General features: G+C 40.1%; 1 protein-coding gene across 3 annotated transcripts in view; it reads right to left on the bottom strand.

Moving 5' to 3' along the window:
- LOC126484267 (DNA (cytosine-5)-methyltransferase 1-like) overlaps positions 1-14,085 on the bottom strand; it is a 265,477-nt gene that overhangs the window by 133,368 nt on the left and 118,024 nt on the right. For all 3 annotated transcript variants that reach the window (XM_050107689.1, XM_050107690.1, XM_050107691.1), the window contains exons 10-12: positions 11,909-12,039; positions 11,617-11,817; positions 8,605-8,754 (exon numbers count right to left, since the gene is read on the bottom strand). In XM_050107689.1, the coding sequence (XP_049963646.1) occupies positions 8,605-8,754; positions 11,617-11,817; positions 11,909-12,039 (482 nt within the window). The remainder of the gene's footprint in view (positions 1-8,604; positions 8,755-11,616; positions 11,818-11,908; positions 12,040-14,085) is intronic.

Below are 14,085 nucleotides of genomic sequence, written 5' to 3'. Positions count from 1 at the left end.
AGGTGCAAAAAACAGATCAATATCCGAAATCGACAACAGTGAAATTTTTTAGGTAAATCTAAGTGCATATCAAAAGGATGGGCTAACAGGAAATGGAAGAGGGGTATTTGTTGCAGCAGACAAGAAACTCTTAATCCACCAAGCTAGAAATTAAAGGGACTGAGAGATTGGGCAAGACGCAGTATCTAAGGTGAACATGAACTTTTAATTCATGTTGTCCTAACGCTCACCAGACATAACTGAAAATCATTTCGCTAACAGGCCTACACATGTTCCCAATCATATTGTCATTACTGGAGAAGACTTAAGTCAACGAACAATCGATTGGGATGGCTACAGTTTTGTAAGTGGTGGACAAGACAAGGCATCCAGAAAAATAATTCTAAATGCTTCCTCTGAAAACTGAAAACAAATACCTCAAAACCCACTCATAATGGAAATATATTTGACTAATTACCACAAATAGATTTGATTTCTGTGAGGACATCCACAGTGAAACTGGTATCATTGACCATGAGGCAGTTTTAACAACAATGATTACTGAAGTACAAATGTTAACTAAAACAAATACAAAGATTTACATTTTCTGTAAACTAAATAAGAGAGGCAGTAGCGCTGTATCTTGAAGAGGAACTCAAGACACTTACCCTGGGCAGATGCACGTAGATTAACTAAAAGCTCAAGCTTAAGAGACCAGCTGACCATATGCTGGACAGATATGTATATAATAGTACAGTTCATGGTGGAACTCAGTGACTGTAGCAAGGATACATATAAAGCAACACAGACTAACGGGCAACTTCTCACAAAACTTAAAGGAATTCTGGTGAATGTGAAGGCTGTCAATGATATCAAAGTCAGACAATACAGGACTAAACTGAGGATAGCAAAATGAAAGAAAAAATGGTTAACTCTATTCGTGTTTCTTACGGAACATAAGGAAGTGCTGCCCCGGTTTACTTCTCACATCACTGCTAGCTGCGCGATCTAGGTGTTAGTATTGATGGTGCTGAGAATTACAAAAAAAGCTTCAGGATCCAATGGAATTCTAAATGGAATCATCCCGTTCAGTAAGTCTCCCCTGACCTGGCACCTGGGCAAATTTTACGAACTCTCTGATTTCCTAAACCTCACCAGCCCTTTTCCTTCACCCCTCTTCCTCCTCTTCAACCCTTCTGCCACAAGAAGAAACCACTAGCTCCAAAAGTTTGCAAATTTCTCTACCTTTATGTGTGTTCTCCTGCCATCACTTAGTGAGTAGACTTCTTTTATCCATCCAGTTACATTAAAATCTGTGACTTGATTGATTGATGTTTTGTAAGTAGGGACAATACTACAGGTTATACTGGATGGAGAGTAATCAACAACAGTAATATGACTTCAGGAGTGCCCACAGGACCCTTGTTGTTCATAATATATATCACCTGGTAGACATTATCAATAGGAATCTCAAGAATTTTTGCAGATGACAGTTATAATCTATATTACTAAATGGCTAAAACTGTTACCCGATTCCCAGTTGCTGGTGGCCTATGTAACAGTTTCCAGGGGCAACAAAAATTTGGTTTCCAGTATTTCATATAATTACTAGTAGAATTTAAAAATTTGATATGCTGCCATAATCTACTCATTAAGAGGTATTATCTTACATTAAACCTAACACACTAGTACAAGAATTTAAGTTAGAAACTGTGCATATGTCTTGAGGCAGTGTAACTCATGATAGCTGTATTACCCAGACTACATACAAAGAGTTTGAGAATGAGAGCACGTAGTGACTTTCCACAAATTCTAATGTAGTTACAAACCATTTCAAAACCTTTCCTTGTTCACACCCGCCACACAATAATGAAAGGAAAAAAGTTTATTTTTTACTAAATGTTTGTTGTTTGTGGAGTAAAACTTCAGCATCAGTTATGAAGTTTTAATTTATTACTTCTTTACTACTAAAATCTCATCACAACAGTTTGTAGACCGTATTCATGTATACCACTGAATGTACATGCAAAATTGATCACAGTACAACAGTATTCAGGAAATATGACGTTTTAAACTTTGAGATGCACGAAAAACTACTTCTTAAAACTAAGCATAAATAATCGAGACTATATTTAACCAGGGAATAATCTGAAAGTAATAAAACTGAAGTAATTTTCAACCATAAATGATTTGTGCGCTTAATGTCGAGCTTAACACATTAACCCATTTTTAGAGCCATCAGAGTTCTGAAGCTATTTTACACACGAGAGTTTGATTTTTTAAGAATTGTGGGTGGGTTAAGAACTATCTGAAAAGGTTGCTCAAATATACAGTCAAATTCTGTTAAGATTTCAAAATGGTGCAAAGACTGACAACTTTCTTTAAAATTTTAAGTAATGTAAAATTGTTGGAAGGCGTACTACGTCCCCTCCTGGCAGCTCCTGCAACCGAAGTGATAGCAGATGTATTGGCTTGCCTTTCCTCTGGACACTATCATTTAGGTCGAGAGGGAGACAGTGATGCATGTACGGCTCATGTGTCTTCATATTTATCGCCCAGGCCTGTAGCATCCTGGAGGGAATACTTCAGAAACGTCTAAAGACATAAGAACATCAAAGGAAGAGGCAGTGACTGGTTATAAGCTCTGTCTGACTGGCGTAACACTCGAGTTCCAGGGGCCACTTCCAATGGCGGGAGAGACATTGCATCTCATTGGACAGCTACCGTCCATCTCAAGCTGGGCAGCCTCCCAGGCAATAAGGTGCTGTTCCACCACTACCCTCGTGCTTCATAGGGCGTGTGGAGCTTGGAAGTGATCTTGAGCAAGTGAGGAGATAAAGTACACCTACGGGAAACAAAAATGAAACAATAAAGAAACCACCATTTTGTATTGCCTCCTGGAATTTTAGGACCACGTGTCCAAGATACACTGACGATAACCAAAAGGTTGATTTCATTTTTGAGACTGCAGTTATTGATATGGAGCTCCATCGCTTGAATTTGGACATTGTGGGACTAAAGGAGACGCGGCTACCAGACACGAGCTCTATTAGAGAAGCTAATGGCATGTTCTTCTGGCAGGGGAAGTCACAAGATGAGCCAAGACTTAACAGTGTAGGATTCGCGGTTAAAAACACCCTCCTGAACAGTATTGTGCCACCACCTGGTGGAACAGAATGGATTCTTACTTTAGAAGTATGCTCTTCAAGTAAAACTATCAACATCTTTAATGTGTACGCTCCCACCTTATATCCAGTGTAGAAAAGAAGGATCTGTTTTATGGTTTACTCAGCGAGAGAATAGCCAAAGTACCTGGCTCAGAGTCACTATATATTCTAGGCGAATTTAATGCTCGAGTTGAGTCAGATAATGAAAGGTGGCTGACTTGCCTGGGTCATCATGGAGTGGGAAAAAATAAATGATAATGGCCAGAGACTGCTAGATGTGTGCTGCTTTCACTGTCTGTGAATCACAAACACATATTTCCAACTTAAAGATCGACAAAAGGTAACATGGAGACAACCCCGCTCTCATCACTGGCACCAACTTTATTTTGTCACAGCTAGGCGTACAGACCTAAGAAATGTTCTACTGACCGAAGCTATCATAATGCTGACTGCAACACTGACCACACTTTGGTGGCAAGCAGACTGAGGCTCACTCCTAAAAAATATCACCATGCTAAGCAGAGAGGTCAACTGCAGATCAACACTTATCACGTTCATAGCTCGCAACGAAAACAAGAATTTGCCAGTAGTTTTTAAAGTGCTTTATCAAGAAATGCACAAAAGGAAATGCATATTGATAACAAATGGGCGTAACTTTCTGACGCCACCTACAACGACAGAATTGGTCTATGAAATGAAAGAGAATAGAAACTAGGACTATTATGAGCAAAATTTGGAGGAGATGGAACCAGTCATTAAGGCAAAATGGAAAGCCCTGCTTGCTTATAAAAGAAACCCAAATGGAAGAATTTGGGATGACTGGCGAGAAGCAAAGAACAGGGCACAACAAACGTCTAGGAGATGCACAAATAACTACTGGCAAAATTTATGTGCAGATATACAGAAAGCTGCCACTTCTGGGGACATTAAGGCACTGTAGGATGGTACTAAGAAAGCAGTTGGTCCAAATGTCAGAGAAACAGCTCCTCTGAAGACAAAGATGGAAGGAGTTATTACTGATGAAGACAAGCAGATTGAGTGCTGGGTTGAACATTACCTCGAGCTATATGCAGCTGAAAATCAAGTAAGCAAGGATGCACTTGATGCCATCAAACAAATGCCAGTTATGGAAGAGCTCGACGCAATGCCCACTATGGAAGAATTTCACAGCGCGATAGATTGCCTAGTTAATGGGAAGGCTCCAGGTGAAGATGGGATCCCTGCAGAGATTATTAAGTATGAAAAGCCTGTCCTTCTACAGCACCTACATTCACTTCTCACAACCATTCGGGAAGGAGGCTACATCTCACTAAGTATGGAAAGATTGTTACTTTGTATAAACAGAAAGGAGACATACAATTTCCGAGGCATTTCACTGTTGAGTGCAGTTGGGAAGGTTTATGCAAGAGTCATCCTAACGCTATTGCAATTCCTAGCATCTGAATCAACCCAGAATCTCAATGCGGCTTCAGACCTGGCCGATCAACCATGGACATGATTTTTTTTTTTCTCTACAACAACTGCAAGAGAAGTGCCGTGAGCAGCAGAGACCACTGTATATTGCTTTTGTCGACCTCTTCAAAGCACCTGATTTAGTGAGCAGAACTGGGCTCTTCAAGTTGCTGCAGAAGTTTGGACACCCACCTAAACTACTACGAATAACTGTCTCTTTCCATGAAAAATTGCAAGTAACAGTCCGTTTCAATGGCAAAACATCGGAATCATTCCCTATAAATAGCAGTGTAAAGCAGGGGTGTGTGTTAGTTCCTACTCTGTTTGGTGTTTCTTAATGTACTTCAGGGTGTATACGTGGACAAGGAAAAAAAAATTCCCGGGTTTTTCCCGGATTTCCTGGTTGAAAATACACTTTTTCCGTGTTAAATGACAGTACACTTTCTCTCGGCACTGTACAACTTATCAAACCTTAGAATGTTTACGGTTTTCTACACAGACGTAGAATTTGCCGGTACTTTAGAAAACGAAACCCAAGGGGGGGGAAAAAAAAACACGTTTTGGAAAGATCTTCGATGTGCAGCAACATGTACGCTGCATTTCTTCGTTTTACGGAAGTATAAATTCGAATTCCACCAAACACTGCAGGTTACTTTCCGAAGCAATGAAATCAAGATTGCGACGCGCTTTTGTAAGCCAGTCATATCTCATGTCACATGACCTCGGCAGCTGATGACAGCACAGGACACATAGTGTAGTCAACCAATAGCAAGATCACTCTTCAGTAGCGCGAACACACAAAAAGAAAAGTTAATGGTTTAAATTAATACACATAGTTTTGCTAGAAGAAAAACAAAGCTTTCACAAATAATATTGGTCTCTAAGATTAATAAGCTGCAAGTGAAGCTAAGCTTCCACGTAAAATGCTGATCATCTTGCGCGTGTTACACTTTAAGATACATCACACAAATGTGCCAGTACAATTTTTAATAACGGCGTAAATGTCTGATCTTCTAGGCTCGAAATTCTTCTAGATAGTCGTCTTCAAAGAGTTGATTTTTAAATGAGAGTCAAAGGCTCTGTGATTTAAGAAATACATCGTACATTCTCGCACATAGTTCATTTTGCGTAAAAGGAAATTTACTTTGAAAGTAACACTTTTCAAACCACCATTCGCAATATTTTCCCATGACCTGTTAGAAATTGGTTCATTTCAGCAATTGCCAGAGAGCGGCAAATAACAGTCGTCACTGCGCCTGCGCAGCTTCGATGACGTAGGAAGCCCGCATGTTCGTAGGTGTAAAATATTAAAAGATCTTGCATTATGTCATAAAAGAAACAAGACATCAAAGGATACTTCAGGAGCATCGGAATTTCGTGAACTATACTAAAATGCATAATTCGGCTTAAAGTGCACAATCGTATGTCCAGATTTGGATGTAGATTTTCTTGAGTACCAGTACTGTATTATCTCATGTTTGCTTCTTTATTATGGCATAATGCCATACGAGCTAGAAGATGGAAAACGTGCACTTGAAATGCAGCGAACAGTTGAAACTAGCCAACAGTGTGAAATTAAACACTTCGTTTCAAATAAATTGACTGCCTCAGCGCCAAATCTCTTTAGCAAACCGACAAAAATAACTTCATTGTTCTGCAAGGTGATTAATGCTTGACTGTCAGAAAGGTGGAAATAAAACCTGAAACAAACAACATATTTTAGCCTTCCGTAATTATGTGAACGTATTTTAATTCATTTGGTAGCTCCTGACCACAGAAATCTGTTTTGTTTTCATTTAGTGTGAGAGCAATAAAGGAAGAGGAAACAACAAAATCACTAAACATAAACACAGGTCACGTGGAGACTACCCACCTCCCCACTACAATTCAGACTGCTCTGTGCATCAGCCCTGGATCTACGAAATTTCCGAACCGGAGCAATTTAGATAGTGGCGCCCAGCCACATATCTATAGCCAGAAGTGGGAGAAGGTACTACTCATAGGCGACTCAACTGCGCATGCGCAAGAGCCCGCCCGCAACTGCTCAAATGCATCAAATGTAAACAGCTGTCATGTCACGCTCATCAGAGGCAATTTATTCTTAGAAAGTACTGCATATTCTTCCTAAAGCTTTTGAGACACTTTGGTTGGCAGACGCTTGTATGTGCACTGTGTTTTGCTGTTGCGCATTTCCTTTGCAACTTAAGTTTTATTTTCGTTTTTTTTTTCTCTCGTTCATGTTTTTTGCTGCAGCATTATTCTGCAGAAGCAGGATACAGTAATATCCTTCGTTAAGAGTATTGGTTCTTATCAGTCAAAAATCACAAAAATTTAATCTGGTAACTAAAACATGGAAAAGTTCCCAGAATTCTAAAAAAATCCCAGGTTTTTCCCGGTTTTCTCCCGGACGAAAAAAATCCCGGGTTTTTCCCGGATCTCCCAGATGTCCCGGGTCGTATACACCCTGTATTTACATAAAAGGTCTGATGGAAACCTCTTCAACATTGCCCATTTCAAGGCTAAGACCAAAGTCAATACAACTGTTATTCGCGAGGTGTTATTTGAAGACGATGCAGCTCTGATAGCAAACTCAAACTCAGAGGATGAGCTGCAGTATCTAATCAACAAGTTATCACATGCATGTGGAAAATTTGGTATTACCATCAGCCTCCAAAAGACTAAGATCATGGCGCAGGGAACCACTAACCTTCCATCCATCAGCATTGATGGCAATCCTCTTCAGGTAGTTGATGATTTTACCTACTTGGGATCTACAATATGTAGTAACTTGTCTGTTAACACTGAGATTACCAACCGAATTCCAAAAGCATCGGCTGTCATGAGTAGATTGAAGAAACAGAGTATGGAAGAATGGACTACTCACATTAAAAAGTAAAGTGCAAGTGTATAACGCTTGTGTTGTCAGCACTCTCTTGTATAGCTGTGAGACATGCACAACTCTTGCTAAACACGAATCCCGAGTGAACAGCTTCCATCTCCGTTGTCTCCGGAGGATCCTTCAGATCTCTTGAAAGGATAGAGTACAAAACAGCGAAGTATTACGGCTTGCAAGCACAACCAGCATTCATGCACTCCTGAGCATCTAAGGTGGATGGGACACGTCAGGTGCATGAATCCTGAGCAAATACTGAAAAAAGTGCTGTAGAGAGAAATTCGGGAGGGTGTGAGGCCAATAGGAAGGCCACACCTTCGCTTCAAGGATGTCTGCAAGAGAGATCTGAGCATGGCCAGCATCAATACAGGTCAGTGGGAAAATACAGCTGGTGACCATGTCAAGTGGCGACAAGCACTTGGCAGGATACTGGAAAAATGCGGTCAGTCTATAGAGGACTGCTTAACAGATAATTTGTGCATCCCATCTTACAACAGTGCTCAAGTGTGTGGGACCCACACCTTGTATGTGTAGAGTGAATAGCAACATGAATCGTCACACATTTGTTTGACCCATGGGAGAGAGTCATGGACTAGTTGAAAATACTGAATTGGCATGCTGTCAAAGATATATGCCAATTATCCTGTAAAAGCCTACTTAAAAAGTTTCAATAACCATTATTACATGAAGAATCTAGGGATATTCTTCAGCAATATTTGGCGAGTTGCTACCTTTACTCCTTAAATAATTTATATTCCACCCAGAACTCTCCATTACCACATCTCAATATCGAATTAACACTATGAAGGGAATGTGTTTAAAAATACTTGACTGTGCAAGCAAAACTCTTTTTTTTTTTTTTATGTGACAAACTTCAGCACACTGAGATATACAGAATACAGGGAGTGTGTTGAAATATAATAAAGACAAAAAAATATACCACTTACAATAAAGCTGTTATATCCGATCAATCATTAGGAATTCTGAGCATTTCACTTCATCCAAACTCACAAATAAGTAACACGCTCTTTAAGAAAGAGAATTCTTGGAATTAAATTACAGAATATGCTTAGTTATTATAACAATAATAAAATGTTATAGATTTAAACTTACCAAAACCATGATGCATGGAACCATTTGCTGCCCTTTTCATCTTCCCACAAGTAGCTAATTTTGGCAATTAAAACTGGAGTTGCTGGCAATCCAGGATTGACAACAACATAGTCATTGACCTTTATTTCTTCACCATTAATTGAAAATGCACTGAAAAGAAATTCATTCATTACATGTTACAAAAATCTACACACACACACACACACACACACACACACACACACACACACACACACACACACACACACACCTTAAATATGAACTGTATGCAAATGTATAAACTAATATGAAGAGTAACACATGTGTAAGTAAGCTACATTAGCCTTTCAGGACATAAAAAGGAAAATAAATTAGTTTGGAACAAAAGGTAAAGAAAAGCAAGATAAGAATCTGATCCGTGCATGTAAGGGGACAGACAATGTGTGAATTCTTTGTACTTTTCCATTTAAAAAAATAAAAAAAAACTAATTTTGTGCTGAGGCAAATCAACTGTCTTACATGATGAAAGAAATAAGTATTTGTGTCAGTGGTGTTGAGAAACTGCTGAAATTGTTAAAACTGAACACAGCTTCATGACCCGATAGAATCCCTGTCAGATTCTATACTGAATTCGTAGCTGAGTTAGCCTCTCTTCTAACTACAATCTATCATAGATCCCTTGAACAAAACCCTTGCCCCGAAGTTGGAAGAAAGCGCAGATCTGTCTGCAAGAAGGGTAGTAGAAGCAATACACAAAGCCACCATCCAATAACTCCTATAACCTAGACACAGACTTCTTGTAGAATTGGAACATATACTGAGCTCAAATGTAATGAAGTATCTTGAACAGAATGACCTCCTCAATGCCAACAAGCATGGATTCTGAAAACAGCGATTGTGTGAAATTTGCACTTTTCTGACATAATGAATGATCAAGGCAGTCACATAGATGCAGTATTTCTTGATTTCTGAAAAGCAGTTGACTCAGTACCACATCTACACTTATTGTCAAAAGTTCGATCATTAATGGGGTACAGTGAAATCGATCATTAATGGGATACAGTGAAATCTGCGACAGGATTGAGCACTTTTTGGTAGGGAAGACACAGTACATTATCTTGGCAGGAGAGTCATTGTCAGACATAGAAGTAACTTTGAGTGTACCCCAGGGAATTGTATTAAGACCTTTGCTGCTCATGTTGTATATTGAAGACCTTGTAGAGAATATTAATACAAAAAACAGGATTTTTACAGAAGTTATCTATGATAAAGTACTATCTGAGACAAGCTGCATAACTACTCAGTCACATCTTTATAAGATTTCATCGCAGTGCAGAGCCTGCCAACTTGCTCTGAATGTTCAGAAATGTTAACTTTTGCACTTTACAAAACAAAACATAGTCTGCTATAGTATCAATGAGTCACTGCTGGAATCAGCCAACTCGCACAAATACCTGAGGGATATGAAGTGGACGGCCACACAGGCTCGGTCATGTGTAAAGCAGGTGGTAGACTTCAGTTTATTGTTAGAATGCTGGGGAAGTGCAACCAGTCTACAAATCAGATTGTTTACAAATCAATTTCTGACCCACCCTAGAATATTGTTCAAGTATGTGGGACCCATATCTAATAGGACTAACGGGGATATTGAACATATACAGATAAGGGCAGCATGAATGATCACAGGTTTGTTTAATCTGTGGGAGAGTGTCACAGAGAAACTGAAGGAAATGAACTGGAAGATTCTTGAAGATACACATAAGCTATCCCAAGAAACCCTATTAATAAAGTTTCAAGGACCAGCTTTAAATTATGACTAGGAATATACTACAATCCCCTACATATCACTCACATCTGGGTCATGAGAATAAGAATAGATTAATTATTGCAGGCACTAAGGCTTTCAAACAATCATTCTTCCCACACTCCACACAGAAATGGAACAGAAAGAAAACACTAATAACTGGTACAATGGGAATAACCCTCTGCCAAGCACTTCATTTTCATGGTGGTTTGCACAATATGAATGTAAATGTAGATATCACTCATTATTAGATGTTCTTTGCTCTTCTAAACAATGTTCACAGGTCCAGCATAACCAAAGAAACGTGACCATTTCTTTTGAATGTTATGCAAATGAATCATTAAAAAAAAATCTTGACCTACCAGTCCTTAGTCTAACTTTTTCGTATCGTAAACTTGCAGGAAGGGGAAAAATCTATGCAAAAACACTACACAGACAAAGTGTTTCACACGCCCAACGGGAGCTATTGACGAGAACAGTAGTGGCGAAGGCTGATTAACATTTGGTGACACACTTCTGATAAAATCAGACACAAGTCATCAGATACATCTACTGCAAAACTGACAAGTGTAGCTCCACCAGCTCGCGCTACACATATTAAATATCCTGGGTGTTGCTGATGCAGCTTGTGCCAGCTCTCACCATGCAGGTGCAGCCCAGGCGCCAGTATGAACACTGCAATACTAATCAATGGGTTTGATATCCAGGCACGTCCCAGCCCAGCATACAGTTGAATACACAATAAGTGAATGAGTTTCACCCCCCCCCCCCCCCTCCTCCCCCATCTCTCTCTCTCTCTCTCTCTCTCTCTCTCTCTCTCTCTCTCTCTCTCTCTCTCTCTGCTGTTCTGGATCCATACTATCATAATGATAATACACCAGCATGCCACGTTTTTCTTTTTCCTTTCTTTTAAATATATGTTGTTTACCACCACCAGTTTTGAGTGACAGGGGTCGGAGAAATTTGCATGTGTGCACACGATAGTATAATGACATTGTACTCTCTCATAAATTACTGAGACTGAAGATAAATGTTCAGTTCTCCTGAAAGACATTTATTTCTGACAACTTGCAAAAGTTGAATGTGCCTGTCTTAATGTTTCTTACATAATGCTGGATGAAACAGAACGAATATCCATCTTGAAAGGGCACATGCATTTAAAAATATGGACTGAACATGTAAATCCATATTCTAATGTGTGTGTCCAATGACATTCCTTTGAATCTTACCTATAATACTTAAAGGGCCCAATTTTTGTAACCATATCACCGATCCATGACACACTACGTTTCTCTTGAGGTACTGCAATTTTGTTTTGATTTTGAGATAAGCCAATTTTCAATGAATTGCTCTTTACTTTTGTAGTCGGAACATCATCGTCATCATCCACATCAGATTCGTCTGCTGCGTCAATTGCCATATTTGCACACCTACAATAAAAAACAGATAAAGTGAAATTTGCATAGAAGATAAAAATAACAGCCAGCCGTATGTAACAGATACCAAACATTATGTCCTCACCTTCGCTGCACACATGCCTGTTTGCTTCGACCAGGTCCACCAAATTTCACCATATCCTTGCAGGCGTTACATGTTCCACAATCAGGTGATTGGCAGGCTTCACACACACCACATCTGCGACGCTTAGGGCCCTAATGAAATATCTTTGAGTTAGTGAAATGTAATAGTTAATACAAAAGTTACATAGTTTTCCAAATTTGGCATTTCTATGTCTATAACAGCTTCTTATTTTCTAAAGCTGTAGTTTAACAGGTTTGGGAATTTAACAGGTTTATGATAGGTAGCCTGCTACATCCCTATAGTTGGAACCAATATGTGATTAACTCAAGTAAACCATCAAAAACCTAAATCACATGGCCAGATGGGGATTAGAACCTGCATCCTCCTAAATACAAGGCCAGTCTGTTAAAAACATAACAATGTTTTGTTTTTACTTGCTGTACCACAACTTTCCATTTACTTGACTGAAAAATTGAGTTAGCATCCCTACATAATGGGTGAAAAGTTGAGCTTGGAAAGAGGGTGAGATATTACATCTAAATCTATATCTGCGTATACACTATGCAAGCCACCAAATGATGTGTGTCGGAGGATACCCTGTACCACTACTAGTCATTTCCTTTCCGATTACACTTGCAAATGGAGCAAGGAAAAAACAACTGTCTATATGTCTCTGTATGAACCCTAATGTGTCTAATCTTATAGTCATGGTCCTTATGTGAAATGTACATTGATTGAGTGATTGATTGAGGGGTTATGGGGCCAAACTGCAAGGTCATCAGTCCCACGATTCCGAAGTTAGTCACGGAAGAAAGAGGGTCTGCTAAAAGTGGACAGATCCAGTCAGGGGGGTCAAATTATAAAATGATGAACATTAAACACACACAGTAATGCCATAAAAGGTGAGACCAAATCTAAAAACTGGAAAAAAGGGTGGTCATGGGGGTCAGAGACAGAGAAGACTGTAAAAGAAGTACCAACCACAACCAACCTGCCCCTGCTCCAAGATTAAGGTAGAACCTTATATCTGGAAATAAAAACCACTATCACAGAGGAAACTGAGGACCAGTTCAACCAACTGAGGATCGTCTGCTAATGTTAAATTTAAGGAATCAGGAAGACTATATTTAATATGAAGGGCCAAAAGAAGGCGACATTCCACCAATATGTGAGATATCGTCACTCTGGCTCCACAGCCACATTTGGGAGTGGGTCGTTACGTAGGAGGGAACAATGGGTGGACCAGGTTTGGCCAATGCACAACCAGCATAAAACAATGGACTCCTTCCGAGAGGAGCAGAAGGAGGAGCGCCAAACTGCAGTAGACTCCTTGTGCGGAGTTTATTACTATGAGCAGTAGTGCTCCAGATGGCATTCCACTTTTGGGCGAAGAGAGAGTCGATGTAGATCCACATATCTGCAACTGGATGCCAAACGGTCAGCCAGTTCATTCCCTGGGATGCCCACATGACTTAAGACCCGGAGAAAGAACTGAACAGGCAGCACACTCAAGGGCAGAAAGGTGGCCATGGATAGCAGAGACCAAAGGATGGCGAGAGTAGCATTGGTCGATAGCCTGCAGGCTGCTCATGGAGTCTGAAGGAATTAAAACATTGTGGAGGGAGGGCTGAGAAACAAAAAACAGGGCCCTGTGAATTGCTTGAAGCTCTGCTGTGAACACCCTACATGATCCCAGCAATAAATGGTATTCGAAGCCAGTAGGAGACATGAAAGCTTATCCTACCTTATCGATTGTCTTAAAACCATTAGTGTAAATTATGGTGGCACCCTGGAACTCTGCAAGCATGGCACAAACAAGGTGCTGGAAAACCACAGGAACGACAGAAATTTTAGGACCCTGGAATAGATCAGTCCTAATCTGTGGTCTAGGCACAATCCAAGCAAGGCTATGGGAGGAAAGATACGAGGTGCAGTCCAGTGAGTGGAGTTGGAGATCCCAACAGAGGGAAGTGAGACGCATGCCAACCGGCAATCCCACCCGTGGGCGGGTGTTAGGAGGGAGACATCCCTTGTTGGCAAAAAACACAGGGTACACAGGATGGTCAGGGAATTGGCAAATGGCGACTGCTTAAGGAACAAGGAGTTGGGTCCCTCGTATGTGTAGAGGGGGAATCCCTGCTTCTGTGACGAGACTTATCAACAGGACTAGTGTGAAA

Source organism: Schistocerca serialis, chromosome 6, assembly GCF_023864345.2.
Source record: "Schistocerca serialis cubense isolate TAMUIC-IGC-003099 chromosome 6, iqSchSeri2.2, whole genome shotgun sequence".
NCBI lineage: Eukaryota > Metazoa > Arthropoda > Insecta > Orthoptera > Acrididae > Schistocerca > Schistocerca serialis.
Note: the sequence above shows the minus strand (reverse complement) of the source record. Positions and strands in the feature narration are given on the sequence as shown.